The sequence below is a fragment of the Sciurus vulgaris genome (assembly GCF_902686455.1).
Source record: "Sciurus vulgaris genome assembly, chromosome: 1".
In the NCBI taxonomy this organism is placed as follows: domain Eukaryota; kingdom Metazoa; phylum Chordata; class Mammalia; order Rodentia; family Sciuridae; genus Sciurus; species Sciurus vulgaris.
The window spans coordinates 161828794-161849918 of NC_136461.1; the positions used below are offsets into that span (position 1 = coordinate 161828794).

Below are 21125 nucleotides of genomic sequence, written 5' to 3' on the forward strand. Positions count from 1 at the left end.
CTGTGACAGTTTTAAAGGGTTGAACTGGACATCATCAGTTTAGATATAACTGGCCATATTCTCTAAGCATAGAGTATAACCTTAATTTATTTGGATGAATAGCCAATTTGCTGTAAAGTTTGTTAAAATTCAGACTGTGATTTTTCTTTTGCCACACCCACTTTGTAAATTCCTGAACCTGAATTCATCATTTTTTTTTTTTTTTTCCTGTTTTCTGTTATCATATCCTGGAACAACTGGAAAATAGTCATATTATCATGCTGATTGTTGTCCCTGTGGATTTGTTATAAGCACAATACTATTACTGCTTAACATAAGTTGATTGGCACCCTCTTTCATTCCTCTTAGCATTTATTCCAAATATTTTCTTCATGAGCAAGCTTTTTTATCTTTCATAGACTTAATACCACTTGCATAAACTTTGACTCTGAAATAGACCTGTTTCAGGTTTTCTAACCTTTTAACCTTTTAGGTTCCACATTCATTGGACTAAACTATACGTGAGACCTGAATGAGAACAGGCTTCCTTTGAACTGCATGTTCAAAGTGAAACTTTTATTTTTAACCTTCTCCCAGAAGAACAATAACTAGACTTAAGAGGTTACTTTGTGCCATATGATCAAAGTACTATGTATTTTACATGTTTTATCTTATTTAATCCTTATTATAACATGCAGTAAATGGCTTTGCTCTTCCAACTCTACTGATACAGAAAATGAGCCACAGAAAAGATAGAACTTGATTACACAGCTCTTAAGTGGTAGAACTAGAAATGAAGTCCAGACAGTCTTACTGCAGAATTGGGTCTTGAAAACTTTACCATATTGTCTCCCTAAATTTGTTCCTCTTCTTTTTCCTTTCCTGTAGCACCCTAATCCACCCAGATACTGAAGTGGGAAATTTTAATTGTTTAAATTCCTCTTTTTGTAACCCTCATCTATGCCATAATCATCTGCTCAAGGATCTTACCTGTATCCCAAGCTGCATCCTTCAAACTACCAATTCTGTTGTTCAGAGAAGCTCACTTTTTAAAATATGATTCATAGTTACCAAAATTATTTTTCCAAAACAAAATTCTCATTTTTGAAACCCATCAGCATGTATGTATCAGTTACCTTCTGGATAAACTTTAAAGTACTATGCTTGGTTTATTTAGATTACCGTATAAATTCTTCTGTAGGTGCTTGTACAATATAGACCTTCTCTTCTCTTTAGACCATTAGTCTTATCACTTTATCCTTTTGTTCCATTGTCCAGCCATACCAGCATTTCTGTAGTTGCACTGTACTTTCACTCTGTATTTGTCTTGAAGAATTACACATCAAGATGCAGTTCACTCAGTTTTATCTTTTCTGTGAACCCTTTCCTGATCCCTGAATATTGGATTATCTACTTTGTTTTGTGTCCCAGGTGTACTACTTTACATTTTGCATCTTTTTAGTAACTGTCACACTGAAACCTATTTATTTGTTTACAGGGTTGTCTTCTCACCAGACTATGAGTTCCTTGAAAGAAGGAATCACGTCTTATTCATCTTTGTATCCCCAGTGTCCAGGACGGTTTCTGATATATAGTAAGTGATTAACTGTGATTTTTAAACTAACACTGTGTTTAATAATCAAACTCAGTACATGTTGATAGTTACTTAGACCTACCTAGACCTAGTAATAATGTTGATATAAAAAATATGACATGGACTTTAACACTTACGAGGCATTTCCTCATCTCTAAGATGGGCAGAGTACCTCCTCGCTCACAGTTATTACAATGCTAGCATTGAAGAAAAAAATATATTGAACAGTATATTGTACTTAAAGTGCCATGCAACTTTGTTTTTAAATAAAGCATATGATTAATCATATGTTGAAATTGAACATTTTATTTGTTGTGTATGTTTTTAAGACAAGATGGTATCATTTTTTAACCAACTTGTCATGTTTTGTAGTTAAAGTTTGCAGTTACTGGTTATCAGAGGCATGTGTTCTTGAGTTTGATGATTGGTTTATGTAGAAAGGTTTATATGAAACAAAGCAAGATGCATATTGGGGCTGGGTATCAGGGGATAGGGATTTTAGTGTAGTAGAGTGAACAGTCTTACCTGGTGGGCATCAAGTCCCAGGCTGCATAGTTTTTTAAACTTTTAAAATTCATCTCAAATAGCAAATCCAGTGCCTGTCTTCTTTATTTTCAGCAATTACCTGTCTAAATCATTAATGAATTCCTTGATTTTTTTTTTAAAAAATCTACTTCCAGATGAATTAATTTCTTCCCCTATTCTTAGTCCCTCATTTACTGACCAGGAAGAAGTATCTTTTTCTTGGAAGACAAAATATCATCTGTTTGAAAAATAATACCTTACCCTTCTTTTCTATCATAGACTATAGAAATCATACCTGATGAATTAGTGATTTACATTTTCCTCTATCTACTTCTTTACTTCTTAAAAATGTGTAATTTGAATATGCTAGATCATAGGTAACCTATGGAAGTCAGTACTTAACACATACACCTGTGAGCCAACCATTTCCAACTGAAAACTAGGTTGATACCAGCATGGTTAAAGGGCTACCTGTGAATGCCTCCTGACCTCATATTCTGCCTTTTCCTAACCCCCAATGTAACCATTATCCTGAATTTGTTTTTTCCATTATTTTCATCTTTTTAATATCACAAATAAAATTCTTTTTTTTTTTTTGAGCTGGGTATGGTGGTACTCCTTAGGCTGAGGCAGGAGTATCATAAGTCAAGGCCAGCCTCGGCAACTTAGCAAGACTATATCTCAGAAATAAAAAATAAAAAGGGATGGGGATGTAGTACAGTGGTAAAAGTATCCCTGGATTCACTCCCCAGTATCACAAAACAAACACAAAAACCCAGTTTGTTTTGAGTTTCATAATCATTCTTTCTGTAGACTTTTAAAAACGTGCACTGTCATCTTATTGAGGAAAATGGATTTACAAATCTTTAGACTGTTCAAGGAAAACATTGAAACACTAAGAGAATACATAGAAACATCTTGATATATAAATTCAAATTTTTAACCAGAAAATAATTTCAGAGACTTCTTTTGGACTGTGTAAATATTGCTATGCCTTATACTGTTTCATACCCAGAGTCCACAAATGTAGAAAAGTCCTAAAAATGCAAAATCATTTCTACACATTACTTTCTTCAGTACAGAAATGTTTCAGTTAGATTTGTAGAGTACTTCTTAGAAGAATGTCATCTTGTCCTTGGTAACTCTTTGGACTTCAGCAGTTCTTCAGGTTGCTCTGTTTCATTGTATGTTTGTTTTATAATCTTTTGAGATTCAGGACCCACAATGGCCCACGTTTATGGATTTCTTTTTCAATCATGGAGTCATAACATTTTCAAAGGAAATTCATAGCAAAAGATGAGATTATAGTTACCTCCAAGTGGTTTCTTTCTTTAAGATGACTTGACAGTAGGACTGCATGAGAGAAAGATGTTAATGCTCACAAGTCCAATTTGTCTTTTTCCTCTCACTCATTATTGTTCCTAAGATACATTCATGAGTTTGCCTTTCAGCTATGGTCATTCATTCTCACTGCTGTGTAATGCTCTCGTGAGTTAACCTAATCTATTTAACCATTTTTCTGCCAACGGATATTTGAGTAATTTGCCGATTTTTGTTACTATAAAGAATGCATACTTGGAATTCAAGTACAAAAATATTATATGTTGTAAAAATCAGAATTGCTTCTTGAAGAGCATGTGAATGTGCAACTTTACATGATAATGTTACATTGTTTTCCAAATGATTTTACCAATTTAAACACCTACCAGGAATGTATTAGAGCTACCACTGTTCCATGGTTTTTGCCATTATTTGATACTAGCAACATTCCTGGTTTTTACTGTTCTAATAAGTTTTAAAATGAAACTTGTCTGAAGTTCTGTTTCTTTGATAGGCAGTTACGTTTGCATCTTTTCATATATTTGTTGGCCTTACAAATTTCCTTGTCTATAAAATTCTAGTTAAGGTTTTTGCTCCCAATATATTGTCTTTTCTTATTATTTGTAGACATTCTTATTAGTTCAGATACTAATTTTATTTTTTTTTTTTTAATTTTGCAAAATCACCTTTTTGTGTCTTGGAATTTTGTTTTCTTTATTCTTATTTAAAATTTTTTTCCTTATGCTGTCTTACGATAATCAAGTTCTCAATTTGCAGGTAGTCAAAGTATTCACTATTCACTTTTTTTCTTAATTAATAAGCTTTATCTCTTGCATACAAAATCCTTTTTAAATTTTTGTTTTTCTGGTACTGGGGATTGAACTTGGGTGTTCTACCACCGAACTGTATACCCATCCTTTTTATTTTGAGATAGGATCTTGGTTAGTTGCTGAGACTGGTCTCAAACTTGTACTCCTGCCCCAGCCTCTCAAGTTGTTGGGATTAGAGATGTGCATTACTGAACCTGGCTTCTTATGTAAGAAATCCTTTTATGCTGAAAGAACATAAAATAGTGGTTTACTACTATAATTTCCCCCATATTCACATCATTAGGTTGCCTTTCATATTTATATTATTAGGCCATCCTGAATTGATTTTATATATGATATAAAGCAGGGATCCAGTTTAAATTTTTCCATATTGTTAACTCCAGAACCATTTAATATTCCTCCTTTCTTATGAGTTGTGTTACTATATCTGTCGCATGAGTATGCCCTTATGTGCATTGGTCTGTTTTGGGGCTGCTGCTTTTTTTTTTTCCTCCTCAGCGGTTTTGCCAGTCATTTATTTATCTTAGTGTTTTCTAAGAATTAGCTTCTTACTTTCTTGATATTTTTTGTAACCTTTTTTTGTACTTCATTAGTTTTTTTTCTCTTTCTTTTATTGAGTTTATTCTGCTATTCTTTTTCTAAGTTGCTTTTTTAAACTTTCTCATCAATTTTCAACCTTTCTTTTCCTAATAAAAGTCTTTTGTTGTACTGGAGTTTGAGCCCAGGGATGCTCTACCACTGAGGTACTTCCCAGTTCTTTTTTATTTTTCTTTTAAAATGGGGTCTCCCGGGCTGGGGAGATAGCTCAGTTGGTAGAGTACTTGCCTCACAAGCACAAGGCCTTGAGTTCGATCCCCAGTACCGCAAAAAAAAAAAAAAAAAAAAGAATGGGGTCTCCCTAAGTTGTTGAGGCTGGCCTTGAACTTGTGATTCTCCTGCTTCAGCCTCCCTGAGTAGCTGGGATTACAGGATTTTGCCACTACACCCAGCCTAGTATATACACTTTCTCAAGTATAACTTTTTCCATATTTTACACATTTTTATATTTGGTATTTTTGTTATCATTTAGTTCTTTGAATTTTTTAAAGAATTCTTGGGCTGGAGATATAGCTCAGTTGGTAAAGTGCTTGCCTCTGGGTTCAATCCCCAGCACTGCAAAAAAAAAAAAAAAAAAAAAAAAAGAATAGAAGGGTTTTAGAATTCTATTTGTATATTAAAGATGTCTTTTGCTATTGATTTTAACATAATTACATTATAGTCAGAGACAGGGAACAACATTATTTGAAATTCAATGAGACTTCCATTATTGCCCGATGGATGTGTTTTTTTTTTGGTAGGCCCCACAGGTCCTTAAGAAGAATGTTTATTTTCTAATAATTGGGTGTGAGATTCTCCTATGTCATTAATTCTACTCATTTGTTATTGTTTTTTTGTCCACTACTGACCTGTACTTAATTGGGGTATGTTGAAATCTCCTATAAATGGTTAATTTGTCAGTTTTCTTCCTATAGTTTTTATAGTCCTTTAAGGGATACCTATAATAGATGGTGACTTTTGCCTTGAATGGTTAGAGATTTGATTTGCTGTAAATGTTTCAGAGTAGAGAGAATAAGAGAGAGCACAGGATATAAAATCTATTTGGTCAGTCTTCCCTCTCACCATCAATTGAGAGAGCAGCATATTTCTAGTACTGAACTTGAGGGCTGGATTTTCTTCAGGTTTCTATGGCTCAGATACAGATCTGGAGTCTTGATCCTTTTTTGACATCTTTCCTTTCAGACTTCTTCCATTGACCTTTATTCCCTCCACCTCCTGACCACACTAACGTTCCCACTTTCTCTTTTGGGATACTCATCCTGTTTGCTTTGTTTTATTTTTACCAGCTAATTCTGGTTGAGCTGGGGCTGCTTTCCCTCTTGTAGGGGATTACTGTGCTATATCTTAGTGCTGAGATCAAGCAGGATTAGCATTTGGCTTCACCTAAGCATTCTCTTTTGGTAGAGAAGCCAGTTGATCATGTTTTGGAGGTTTAAAAGTTGGAGAGTGACAGTTTTCCACCTTTCTGTTTAATTTTCCAGGTATTTCTCGCTTGCTCTCTCCTTCATGCATCCTGGTCTGATTTCTGACAGAAGTAACTGACTCAGTTCCTGTTCTTGTCCGTTTTGTTCCTGGTTTTGCCCATCAGAAGATAGAATTTGCTCCATTGGACTGGGAGATGCCAGCAGTAGTTATCTTTCTTAGGAAATTTGAAGCTTCAAATTCAGTTTGAATGTTCAGGAGGGACCTCTATCATCACATTATAATCTTCCTGAGAGTAATCAACTTTGGAGTTCCACAACCAATTGTCCCTTCTGTCATATCTGTCCAGTGAGTGGTCAGTGCTTCTTCTTTAATCATTCTTTCTAGAGTACACCCCACCAAATGCTTTTCCTGGAGTCATAGGCTCTTTCATAGTCTTTACTACCTTGGTTATCATAGCAATCTCTATCTCTGTGGTCTCCATAAAGATCATGACGTTTGCCTTCAAAATTATTACCTCTTATAGGAGGATGGATAATCCTCAAAGCTACTTAGGGCAGGATGGGCTCTATCTTGGTGAAAAACACGATTGTTCCTATCTTATCCCATGCATGCTCAGCAGTGTAGACTTACTCTCTTATCTGAATCACCTTCATTGAGAGGACACTGGGCCCACAATCCAGATCCTTAAACTTAGCATATTCAAAGCCTTTCAACTCTCTCAGTTTCTGGGTTCATGTGGCAAATGCACTGATATTTAATCCTCTGAAGAATCCCTTAATGGAGTTTTCTGTCACATCACAAGTCAGTTCCCTAGAAAAGGTGTCAATTTGGGAAAGTGACTGTTGTTGATGTTGGATTTCCAAAGAGCTGTGGGGAGGTTGCAGAGGTCATTTAGAGGTGCCCAATAAATGTCCGTTATTATTGTGCCAAGTGGTTGAAACAGTTGTTTCCAGGTTGTCTGATGTTTTATCGCTTCATTTGACTAGTTTGGGACCTAAATGCTTTTCCACCAGTGCTACCACCAACTCACCAACCGAAGGTCTATTAGAGAAATAGTCATCCTTTTTTATTCTTTTCTTGCTGAGGCCACCATGTTGGGGGAGAGAATGCTTAGTTGACATTTTTTTTTTAAAGTGTACAAATTTAGAGTTAATACTGATTTACTGGAATTGAACCTTGTATCCTTTTCCTTATTCTCATTAATAATACTGTTTTGTCTGGTATCGTAACTAATTCCAGTCTTCTGTTTGTTTGTATTTGCCTGGTATGTCCTTTTCCTCATTAATGTTCCCTGATATAGTATGATGAAAATGGTACTTTATATCTCTGGTCTTTGTCCCGCAAACCAGCAGCATCAGGTTAACAGTGAGAGAAGCATCAGACAAATCCTAATTGAGGGACATTTTATAAAATATCTGAAAGTACTCATGACCATCACAAACAAGGAAATCATGCTGGCAGTGTAGCTCAGTGTTAGAGTGCTTGCTTAGCATGTGCAAGCCCCTCGGTTTAAGACTTGCACGAAACAGACAGACAATAAACAAACCTAGGAAAAGTCCTTAGTTCTTGTCACAACCAAGAGGAACCTAAGGGAATAATAGCTAAATATTATGTGGTGTTCTTGATAGGATCCTACAATAGAAAAAGGGCATTAAGTAAAAACCAGGGAAATCTGAATAAACTGTGAACTTCAATAAATAATATATGGATATTGGTTCATTTATTATGAAAAATGTAACATAGTAATGTAAGATGTTAAAATAGGACTGGGAATATAACTTAGTGATAGAGTGCCTCCTAGCATGATCGAACTGGGTTTATCCCCAGTTCCCAAAAAAATAAAACTAAAGTAGGGGAGGAGCAGGGAGGGATGAGAAGTAAGTTTTATGTGTCTTTACCAAAATAAAACAAAACAAAACAAAAAAACCCACAAAAATTATAGGGAAGTTGGGTCTGGGGGCGTAAGAGAATTCTATTATCTTTGCACCTTTTCTGAAAATCTGAAACTATTCTAAAATAAGAAGTCTGTTTCAATAAATTCATTTTTGATTTTTCAAATATACAGTGCCATTTTAAAAGAATGTGTTATAATTAGTTATACATGACAGTAGAATGCATTTTGACACATCATCCATAAATGGAGTATGACTTCTCATTTTCTGGTTGTACATGAGGTAGAATTATACAGGTCATGTAATCATATGCACGTAGAGTAATGTCCAATTTATTCTACTGTCATTCCTACCCTCATACCCCCTCCCCTCCCTTCATTCCCCTCTGTCTAATCCAGAGTACCTCTATTCTTCCCTACCCCTCTCCCATTGTGAATTAGCTTCTGCATATCATTCATCCTTTGGTTCTTTGGGATTGGCTTATTTCGCTTAGCAGTATAGTGCCATTTTTACAGTCTCTTCTTGCTTGTCCATATTTTCTTTCATCTTTTATTGCTAAAATAGTTTCTAAAAATTTACTTGATAATTATAATATTTAAAGTGTTTGGAAGTCAAAAACTATTGTATTTTGTTTCTTTTAAGTCTCATTCATGGTGATACATTTTCTTATAAATTAATTTGATTTTTTAACTTATAGAATCAGATTTGTTCTTCATCTTGGATAATCCCAGTGGCTTAAATTGGGGTGCTTTCCTGAAAACATATGCAAATATGTTTCTGCTGTGTGTTAAAGGGTATGACTGACTTGGTCCCTTGCTTAATGAGAGAATTTCAGCTCCCTCAACTTGTAGCATACACAGTTCTTTGTCTCCTGCTGCCAGTGCTACTATCAGCATGCACATCCAGAACAAAACTGTTATGTAGATATATATATGTATATATATATATATATATTTATTTATTTATTTTTGCTTACAGTTCCCCATTCCTTACAATTTCAACTGTTTTTTTTTTTCAAGTCTGTTATTATATAAGGTGGTACAAACTTTATGATTTTCCATTCTTCTTGAGAACATAACAGATTCATAATATCTAGTGGACTGTACTGCTAGAAATTGAAAACCTTCAGTTTCCTTTGATTTTCTTCATTGTTCATTGATGGTTTAAGGTTTACATTTTCATTGATTTTCTCATATGAATAAAACCCTCAGGTAGATATAATTGTTTTTTTTTTTTCTTTGTTTTTTGGTACCAGGATTGAACCCAGGTGCACTTAACCACTGAGCCACATCCCCAGCCCTTTTTATTTTTTATTTTGAGACAGGGTCTTGCTAAGTTGGTGAGTCCAGCTTTGAACTTGAGATCCTCCTACCTCAGCCTCCCTAGCCGCTGAGATTATAGACATGGACCTCAGGGCCCAGCTAATTTTTTTCTTTTTTTCTTTCTTTTTTTTTTTTGGTACTAGGAATTGAAACTTAGCCCTGTAGATGTAATTCTTAAGCCTGTTTTCTCATCTGTAGAATGAGAGTATTGACTAAATGAGGTCTCAGAACCTGTGAATATAGATAACTACAATGAGTTAATCATGTAGTAGGCAAGGTGTTTTGTCTTGCCTATTTATACTTGCATGTACAAGCACACACACACTCACCCCACATGCCCCACCACATGTCAAGCATATAATATATCCAACTATAAATGAGTAAAGTGAGTTTAATAACTTTAAAGTATTGGGTCCCTGAATTGGGTGATAGAATCTAAATAAAGCATAGAAAAGACTACAAATAGAGGGAAAATCAAGATGAATATTAATATTCATTAGTATTTGAGTCTTGCTCAGAATGCTCCACTTTATCTTTAGTAGGTTAAAGGTAGATACTAGTTGAGCCTTGAGATATCTGTTATCTAGAAAAATATTGACAGAGCTTCTGCTTTGTATTTTATTTTAAAAAATGAAAATTGAGGGCAGGTGTGGTGGTGCACACCTGTAACCCCAGCAATTTTGGAGGCTGAGGCAGGAGTATTCCAAATTCAAAGCCAGCCCTCAACAACTTAGTGAGGCTGTAAGCAACTTAGGAGACCCTGCTTCAAAATAAAAAATAAAAAGGGCTGGGGGATATGTCTTAGTGGTTAAGTGCCCCAGGGTTCAATCTTCTGTACAAAAATAAAAAAGAAAAGAAAATTGGGTTGAGGAATGTAGAACCAAACTTGGAAAACAGTATCTGTAAAAAGAAACAGTCAAGATTTACAGGAGACTTAATTAGTACAGTATATAAATCTGGACCAAATATGATATTTAAAAAAAATTTCTATAAAGATATAATATATCCAACTATATTGTTGAGATGATTAATAATTAGAATATGGAGTGTCATTTAGGTAATAGTAATGTACTAGCTAAATTTCCTCAATTTGATCATTGTACTGTGATTATTTAAGAGAATACTTTCATTCTTAGGAAGTACACACTGAGGTATTAAAGAATAAAGGGCAACATATGGTTCAGATAATATGTAAATCTATAATATAATAAATATATTAATTTTTCATTTTTATATTTATTTTATTAATCAACATATGACCCTGGGTTCTTAGTATTATAATTTTTTTCTTGCTCCAGTTCTTCAGGAAGATTGTGGCAGAGGGATGCAGTTTACATGATTATCAGAAAGCAAAGAGACTCCGCTCTCCGTATACAAAATATATACCCCATAGCCATGCCCCTAATGAACCACTTCCTCTAGTCACACCCCACCTGTCTCCAGTTACCACTCACTTAATCCCATCCGCAATTAATTCACTGATTACGTTAAGGCTATGATTCAATCATTTCTCCTTGCATTGTCTCACACCTGAGATTTTGGGGATATCACATCTAAATCATAACACTTTATGACATCCTATCCTTTCCTCCTTTTCCTTTATTTTACTCTAGCTTCCACATAATGAGAGAAAACATTAGACTTTTGAGTTTCTGAGTTCAGCTTATTTCAATTAGCATTGAAGTTCTCTGTTTCCATCCATTTACCAGCACATGTCACAATTTCATTTTTCTTTATGACTGAGTGGAATTTCATTGTGTATATATACAAGTTTCTTAATCCATTCATCATTGAAGGGCATCTGGGTTGATTCCATAATTTAGCTATTGTGAACTGTGCTGCTATACATTGACATGTCTGTATTGCTATAGCTTGCTGATTTTAGTTCTTTTGGAAAATACTGAGGAGTGGGACAGTTGGGTCATGTGGTGGTTCCATACCTAGTTTTTAAAAGGAATTTCCATACTGCTTTTCAAAGTGGTTGTACTAGTCTGCAGTTCCACCAACACTGTACAAGTGTATCTTTTCCCCCACATCCTCATCAGCATTTGTTATTGTTTGTATTCTTGATCATTGCCATTCTGACTGGAGTGAAAGGAAATCTTAGGGTTGTTTTGATTTGCATTTCCTGGATTGCTGGAGATGTTGAACATTTTTTCATGCTTGTTGACCAGTTGTGTTTCTTTTGAGAGGTTTCTGTTTAGTTCTTTTGCCCATTTTTTGATTGGGTTATTTTATTTTATTGCTGTTAAAGTTTTTTAGTTTATAAATTCTGGATACTAATCCCCTTTTGGGTTGTAGCTGGCATAGATTTTCTCCCATCTGTAGGTTCTGTCTTCACATTCTTGTTTCTTTTACTGTATTGAAGCGTTTTAATTTCATGGCATTGCATTTTTTGATTGTTGGTTTTATTTTTCAAGCTTTAGGGATTTTCTTGAGGAGATTGGTGCCTGCATCTATATGATGAAGTGTTGACCCTATGTTTTCTTCTAATGGTTGCAGGGTTTCTTGTCTAATTCATAAGTTTTTGATCCATTTCAATTTGACTTATGTGCACAGTGACAGACAGGGATAGGGACTCATTTTTCTATGTATAGATACCCAGTTGTCCCAGAATCATTTATTTAAAAGGATGTTTTTTTCTCCAAAATTAGAAATTGGAATTTTTAAATTAAAATATGAATAAATTATCTTTTTTTTAATAGGTTGAAGCTGAATTTTGGGACATGGCCACTGCTTCACCAAGGTCTGATACTAGTAATAACCATAGTGGAAGGTTACAGTTACAGGTAACTGGTAAGTCATTTTTCTTTTAAAATGGTGATTCTCTGATGAAACTTTTTTTTTAAAAACTATCCAGTTCAGCAAACTTATTCCATAATTCATGCTCTTGGAAAATACCAAACTTTGACCTATGTTAAATGGTACCAGGTTTTAATGCCTTGCTTTACTTTTATCTTCAACTTTCCCTCATTTTGTTAATCTAATTTAAAAAAATAAAAACCGCCTTATAAAATCCACAGTCCTACTGACTTCACAGTATCTTGTGTAATACATATTACCCTGCTGACTAATCAGTGAGGAAGCTTGTGAATCAGAGGAATTAAGTACTTTCTGTTGGTAATGTAAAACAAATTAAGACTGTAGGACTCTCAAGTTGTTGCTCCTTTTATAACAGTGATCTCTGTATTGATTTTTTCTTTTTTAAAAGGATAGATCATGTCATGATTAAGACCCCTCTGCTATTGCAGTGTGGCAGTTTACTGTTTGGAAACTGAGGTGTGCTTCCCTGAACTAACTTATTTTTAAAATCCTAACTTATTTTTATTGTACGCATGTATATTCTTATTCTTATTTCTGTTCATAACCCATACCTGATTGCAAATAACAAATAAAAATAAGAACGGTGGGCTGGGGGTATATCTCAGTGGTAAAGTGTTTGCCTAGCATACCCCAGGGCCTGGGTTCAATACCCAGTATGGAGGGAGGGAGGGAGAGAGGAAGGAGGGAAGGAAGAAAGGGAGGGAGGGAGGGAGGAAGATAGATCAGTGATCATGAAAGCAGGAAAACTATAATAGAATCAAACAGAAGACTCCCTGTGGTATACAATGGACATAATCATCTGAATATTTGAGGTTGAAAAATTACTGAGCTGTTTTATTCATATTTATAATTTTTTACCTGTTAGGTTTTCAAGTAATGTAATTTTAATTTTTAAAATAAAAACTAAGTCATTTTTGTATTAGTGGTATGAATTATAAACTTTTGAACTACTTCTACATATGTGTAGGGAATAATCTCTCTTTTCCTGTTGATGTGAAATCTTTTGTTCTGTTCTCTTCACTTCTCTTTTATAGCACTGTCAGATTGTTGTATTTGTTTTCATATAATCCTTTTAAAAGTATGGAGAGCTGGGCATGATGGTACCTGCCAGTAATCATAGCTACATGGGAGATTGAGGCAGTAAAATCACAAGTTTGAGGCCAACCTGAACAATTTAGGAAGATCCTGTCTCAAAATAAAATTACAAAAGGACTGGGGATGTAGCTCAATGTAGAGTGCCCCAGTGTTCAATCCCCAGTAATCCCATCCCCATAATTGGAGAAATCTCTTTATTACTTTGCCTTTTATGCATATTTATTCCTTTACTCTACTGTCATTTTTTTGTCTTTCTTTTGAATTTGACTCTTACTTCCTTTTTCTCTGCTCCCATGAAAAGCACTCAACACCAATATGTTGGTGGTTTTATTTTAAAAAGTATTGTATTAAGTTGGAGATAATTGAAGTCTTTCAATGTTAAAATTTCAAAATCCTAGAATGTATTAAGTCATTCTCTTTTATATCTATCAGTAAAGCTTGTATATATCTGCATGTGTCTCCTTTACCTTTCTTAAATTTATTACTGTTTTTTTAAGGGTGGTTATTGGGAGTAGAGTTTTAAAATTAACACCCACTCTACCCCTTTCTGATAGTTTTCAATTTTTATATAACCTTATGTTATAGGACATTCCGTGTATAAATCCAAAACCTATTAAATGGGAAAATAAAATTATCCTGTATATTTCCACTAGTAAGAACTCCTGTTTAAAATAATTTGTCTTTGGCTATTTAAATCACAGTATTGTATTTATATGCCCCTTTCTTGCCTGCATATTATAATTTATTTGTGAGAATAAAAATTATTTTAAAAAAATCTCTTTCCTTATGGAGCACTCTGCCAGTTAAAGGTTTATGACAGATGTATTTTGAATGGTCCTGCATTTAACTCAGAAGAGTTAATACCATATGATGAGTAATAATAAATGGAGTAATAGTCATCATGTTGGGTGCTAGGAATTCATTGATGATGATATTGCTTTGCATGCCCTCACTCACCAATCCTAAGAATCAGGTTCTATTGTTTTCCCTTTTTTATAGATGAGAAAATTGATGTACAAGAGGTCAATTTATTTCTCTACAGAGTTAAAATATGAACACAGATAAATTACACCCTGTGCTTTTAACACCTTTCTACGTTGCATTCCTGTTCTTCCTGTTTTCTTCTAGTGTATGGATAAAATCTGCATATACTGAGGAAATGACACTTTTATTTGGAATGAAAAGCTTATTTTCAAGATACCTTGAGAGAGAGCAAGTCTGGGTCTTTGACATCAGTCCAGTGGTGTTGAAACTTAGAGCAACTTGGAACAGCCAAGGACGGAAATGAGTTTTGCCAAGACCCTGAGAGTAGTTCTTCAGACATAACAGTGCACATTCTTTGGTAGTGCTATGTTGCCAGTACTTAAATACAACATTTGTTTTGAATATCCCGTTATTCTTCAAATATTGAGGACTACTGTATTTCAAACACAACTTCTGCTGAAGTATTTATTACATTGTATTTCGTCAGTTTGTTTATGCAAGGATTCTTTCATAGAATGGAAACTTATGTAGCTGGTCTGTTTTCATATCCTTAACTTCCCATGTGTATGACATGGAGGAGGCTTTGTTTTTCCTCATCTCAGATCTGTGTTCATAGGTGGTTGATGATAGAACTGATTTTGATAAGGTATCTTTACTGCTTGGTAGTATTTTGTCCTGAAAGTAGGTAGTCCCCTATTTGCATTAGTAGTTTTGAACATTAAAGTCAAATGTTTAAATTAGTCCAGTCACATTTTGTGTAAATGAGATTTAAAATTAACTTTTTGTAAAGGGTCATGATATACTTCTATAATGGCAATTTGATTTTTTAAAGTTCGTATTTGGAAAAGCAGATAATTTCTATTTTTAAACCATTGTTCCAGGTGAAGCATTTATTTTTAACAAGTGTGATAGTTATATGATGAATACTATCTAGAAGGGATGTTAATAGGCATATTGAATCCGTAGACAACTTTTTTCTTGAGCATCGATGAAGTTTATAATTAAATTCAATGGTAAAAATATGGAGAAATCAGAATCTATGTACACTTTGAAAGGAATGGAAAATGGTGCAGCCCTTTGGAAAACAGTCTGGCATTTACTCAACAGAAACTTCCTGTTAGCAAGCAATTTCACTTTTAATATGCCCAAGGGAAATTTTTAAAGAAATGTTTATAGAAGCATTAGGCACAACAGCCAAAAAGTGGGAACAATTCAAATGTCTGTTAACTGATGAATACATAAATAAAATATGGTATGTCCATATAATGGAATATTATTTATCAGGAAAAGAAATAAAGTACTGATGGATAAGACTTGAAAACATTGTGCTAATTGAAAAAAGGCAGTCGCAAAAGACCACATACATGAAAATGTCCAAAATAGGCAATCTGTAGAGACAGATGTTAGATTAGTAGATTAGGATTGGGTAGTTGGGAGGAAACAGATGGGTTACTATTTAATGATATGAGTTTCTTTTGGGGATAACAAAAATGTTTTAAAATTGATTGCACTGATTTTTTAATGCAACTTGGTGAATATGTTAAAATCAATGAACTGTGCCATTTAAGTGGATGAATATATGGTATGTGAATTATGTCTCAATAAAACTAAAAATTCAGATGGTTCTCAGGCATTATCAGTAGCCCTTTTGTATTGTATCTTCATTTTACCAATAAGAGTTCTAGTTATACAGCAAATACAGTTTCATTTTTAATGGTTTATTAGTAGGCAATCCTACTTTTTGGCTGTACATATTCAATAGTGATTATCATTTTTCTGTTAGTTTCTAGTGCCAAACTAAAAAGAAAAAAGAACTGGTTTGGAACAGCAACATATACAGATGTAGTTGTAGATGGAGAGATTAAAAAAACAGCCAAATCCAGTAGTTCTTCTAATCCAAAATGGGATGAACAGCTAACTGTGTAAGTACTTTGCACAAAGGATATAAAATCTTTAAGAAGGTTGAGCTTCTATTTTCTTATAAAGGAAGTATAATTCTCGCCTTTTTTATTAACTAATTTCCACATAGCTATATTTTCTCTGAATGTCTTATAAATTGGTCTTCCTTAATTCTGACATTTCTGTAATATAACGGTATAAATTTACATGAAGTATTATAACTAACTCCATTGGTTTTCTTAAATCTTCAGAAATTTGTTCCAGTAGTAACAGCATTATTGTGAAAGCTCAGTATACTCTCAGTGTATTGCTGGTGTTTTGATTTGCTAGCCACAAAAACTCTTACCTAGTTATTAAAGTTCTACTGTACTTTAATTTTTATTCCTAATTCAGACAATTTACTATTTCATACAATATTAAATAAACTTAATTCCCAGTTTAAAATATTATTGAAATAAATGGTTTAGAGGAATTACCACTTAGAGTGATATATGCTTCTATATTTTTGTCATAATTTTACCATTGCAGAAATGTGACCCCACAGAGTACTTTGGAATTTCGGGTTTGGAGCCATCACACCTTAAAAGCAGATGCTTTATTAGGAAGAGCAACAATAGATTTGAAACAAGCTCTGTTAAAGCACAATAGAAAATGTAAGTTTTTGTTCTACCTTTGTTCTTCATAAGTTTTAGATACTGAATATATCTTGAAGTCCAAAAGCAAAAAAGAATTCTGTATTCATAAAAGAGAACTTCACTTATTGCCTGTGATTGCTTTTAAGTTTGTGGCATTTTATACAACAGGTAATATTTACTCCAGTCTGTCTGTATTCTATAGCTTTACAAAATGATTTCAGTTTTCTGTGGTCATCAGCCACTTATTTACATACCATATACTTTAAATCTTAAAAAAAAAAAAAAGATCATTATCAGAGCTTATTCTGCTTTGTTACTTGATTAATAACAATTTTATTTGAATATAAGTTCTAACCTTAAAATTTTTTTCATTTTATTATCAATTCATTGTAGAAAATATGGAGAATTAGAAAAGTCAGAGTAGTATAATTATCTGTAATTCTAGTGTCCAAGGGTAGAAGACAGTTAACAATTTTAAAGAAGGCTATTGCAACTAAAAAAGTGACTTTCAAATTGTATTTCATTTTATTTAAATTTAAATAGTCTTATATGGCTAGTAGCTATCATGTTGGACAGTACATTCTCAATTTTTTTATTTGCATTGTAAAATCAGAAATTTTAGTATTGCTTTAAAAAAGAGAATTTTTCTTCCCTTCATGCTGCTTCTTAATATTTTCCCATATTGAAAAATCACCTTTAGTTATGCATTTAGATCACTTGAACACCATTCTAAGCTATAAAAGTTATTAGTCACCTCTGCAAAGATATGTGGTCTTTGTAACTTTCTTTTCCTTATATCACCAGTGCCAGATATTGATATCTAAGATATATTTCACCCTCTTAGACTTATTGTTTCTTAAGTAGATTGAAATCAGTAATACACGTTTGCAAAAAGGAGGAATTCATTTTAAACTGAACTCCACTTTGTACAGAGGTGACAGGACTTTTTAAAGGGAAAATGAGAGAGTAGAGTTGAGTTGAGCAGGGATTCAATAGAGTCAGGGAAGTGAAAGGTTGGTCAGCATATTGCAAGTAGGCCAACTCTGTATGCTAGCTGGCAATTAGCAAGGTTAGGATTCTGTCCTGCCACAGGGACAGAGAGAGATTTACCCTGTCCTTTCTGATTATTACATTTTGAAGGAATTGCTTTCAGGTCCTTGAAAAAGATACTCCCAAGTTGTAGGAAAGAAAAGAGAGATACTTGAATGTAAGAGTCTTTCTAACTTTTGCTTTGGTCTCTTGGATTACTTACGGTGGGAAAAATAGGCCACCATTAAGAGACCCTCAGGAGGCACTGAGGTCTCTTTTCAACTACTAGCACCAACTTGCCAGATGTGTGTGGTCTCCTACTGAGTTCCTGGTCTATAGAAATATGAATAATAATAAGTAGTTTTTGTTGCTTCAAGCTACTAAATTTTAGGATAATTATTGCTCAGCAATAAATAATTGATATGTTATTCTAGCAATTTTAGAAAAACAGCTTCAGAATATGAATGTGAGCTGAATATAAATCTGTGAAGCACCTTTATAAACAAAGATTTTTGTAAAACTTTTGTTTCTTTGGGGAAAGGGTATATTTTCAACAACTCTGTGTTTAGAGGATAAATCATCGACTCAGATTGTTCTTTTGCGCCCCCCCTTTAAAGCTAAAAAAGAATGTTTAGGTGGTAGGGAAAAAAACCCCACTTCTGCCTTATAAGAATAAATTCCCCAAGGACAGGACTATCTTAATCACTTATTTTAAATATTTATTAAGTGCCTGCTTTCTGTCAGATGCTGAGAATACATCTCTGAATTAAATGGACAAGGTCTCTTTGCTGTGTTGAAACCTTCAGTTCATTTGGGGAAATAGATCAGAAAACATAACAGTTCTGGTGGTTGTGGTAAGTCCATTGAAGGAAATAAGTGAAGGAATGGTAGGGCATTATAGTTTTTGTTGGTCAGAGATCAACATTCTCCAGAGAACTGTGCCTGGCAGAGTAAGCACTCACATATTGAAGAGATGAATATGTCTGGGCTGCTGTGTTAATACTGTAATAGAATAATACTCATCTCTCTGATACACACATAAACATACACATGTAAATGAGAATTATTTATGTGATAGTCCCTACATTTACATGATTCAAAGGATTATACCTTAATCTTACATGTTCAGAATTGTGAAGAATATATGCTATAAAGAACCTTCCATCACAGAACAACTAGATCCTAAATAAAACAAATCTTTGTGACATTGATGATTTGCAAAAAAAAAACCAAACCAAAACAAAACAAAACGGAGGTCCCTACTTAAAGTAAAGGATGAGCAAAGAAAATCTTTTGGACTAGAATTAGAATAGTTGGCCATGCTTATAGCAGCTTTCAGAATGCTAAGCTTTTGTCTAAGAGCCATGTAGGGAGCCTGAACTCCTCTAGTCTAGAGTCTTGGGGATACCTTCTAATTTCTGGCAGAATCTGAAACAAAGCATATCTGTGTTAAATCCCATAGATTACCCATAAACTAAATTGGAGAATGAGCTCCTGTCAAAAATTACAACCTAGAAGAATAAACATTTTCTAGAAAGAGCAAGATAATAAATATTTAGGCTTTGTAGGCTACAGTCTCTGTTGTACTGATTCAGCTCTGCCATTGAGAGTAACCATGAAAAATACGGAGATGAAAGAATACAGCTATGTTCAAACAAAACTTTATTTATAAAAACTGATGAATTTTTTTTTTTTTACTTTATTTACAAAAGCAGGCCAGATTTAGACATATGGACTATAATTTGCTGACCCCAAGAGTAGACGAGATATTTTAAGGAATAATGATAACATATTTCTGAATAATAATGAAACACATGATTCCAAAGATCCATATTACCCCAAGGAAGATAGCAAAGAGAAAGTCATGTCTGGGCACCACAGTGAAATGCATAACACTAGACAAATTTTAAAAGGAGCCATGGAGAAAGAATAGGTTATTTGTAGAGATTTATGAATTAGAATTGTAAAATTAGTAGTATATAGGGGAAGATAGTGAAACAATATCTTGATAGAGTTGGGAACAATATAAAATTTGCATATCCATCAAATCTGTCTTTCCAGGATGAGAATGGACACAATTAACAGTAGAGAATTTACCCAGAAATCTATACTAAAAAAATTTCAAAATGTTGTTCTTATCTGTTCAAATAGCTAAATATTCACTAAGCTGGAGAGAGCGTAGTTTTCTCCACTTTCTTTCACCTCTGCTCCCCGCAGGGAATTCCCCCTAGTCTCCAGCTTTCCACAGGCTTGCTATACACAGACCAGCCCACACAAACCCAGCTGCAATCTGATGGACCTGGGCTTTAGCTTCCCCAGGCCCTGTCTTGCTGCAGTCCCAAGATCTCAGTGCTCTTTCAACTTGCAGAGAGACCACCAGGGACGTGCTCACACAAAGGAATGATCCTGCAAAGAGGCAGTCAGATGGCAGCCACTACCACACTGAGCAGAAAAATCTCAGGTGCAACCAGACCTGCAGGTACCCCAGTATATTTCCAGGCCTTGACCTGAGTCCCCAGACTGATGTGGCCATGCCCTGAGATAGTGGCAGCCGCAGAGGCAAACCTGCAGACCCTGGCGGTTGTCCCAAGGTGGCTGCAGCTGTGTATAACCAAACCTGTGGTACTGTGACAATAGATTTCTGGGCAATAGCAGGTAGAAGGCAATTCGCTGGTGGTCTGTGAGTGGTCTACAGGCTAATGGTGGACGAACGGCAGGTGGATGTCGGGAGGTGGGCAATGGTAGGTGAAAGGCAGTGATGGGCAGGCAAGAAGTGGGCAAATGGGGAAATGGCAGATAGACTGGTCAGTGAGCTACACTCAAAAGGCAGGCAATATGCTGGCAAATGGTGGGTGATCGTGGCAGGTGAACGGAGTAAACAGCAGAGAGTTGGCGGGCAGCAATAGCTGCCTTGCAGAGAAACAGTATTTTCTCTGCTTGAATCCCACGTTACTGAGTGACAAGCAGTGCAGTCTCCCTCTAGTCTACCATCTTGGATCTCAAGGTCTTTAATTACATGGTTCTTGAATTGTTTTACAAAGAATTTCTGTCCAGTACCAGTTGTAAATTTTTTTGTTGTCTTTGCTATTCTTGAATAGTTAGTCAAGATGTTTGTGCTGGACATTTGGTAAATGGGAGGAAATCCTAAATTTGTTAAATATAGGTAATATTAAAGT

The 21125-nt window shown here is 34.6% G+C and overlaps 1 protein-coding gene across 4 annotated transcripts in view; it reads left to right on the plus strand.

The window, feature by feature from the left end:
* The window catches only part of WWP1 (WW domain containing E3 ubiquitin protein ligase 1), a 104926-nt gene that overhangs the window by 18803 nt on the left and 64998 nt on the right, over positions 1 to 21125 (plus strand). For 2 of the 4 annotated variants that reach the window (XM_079143760.1, XM_079143762.1), the window contains exons 2-5: positions 1478 to 1573; positions 12190 to 12280; positions 16170 to 16308; positions 16814 to 16938. In XM_079143760.1, the coding sequence (XP_078999886.1) occupies positions 12211 to 12280; positions 16170 to 16308; positions 16814 to 16938 (334 nt within the window). In that variant the 5' untranslated portion in view covers positions 1478 to 1573; positions 12190 to 12210. The remainder of the gene's footprint in view (positions 1 to 1477; positions 1574 to 12189; positions 12281 to 16169; positions 16309 to 16813; positions 16939 to 21125) is intronic. The other 2 variants (XM_079143763.1, XM_079143761.1) reach the window with 2 other exon arrangements.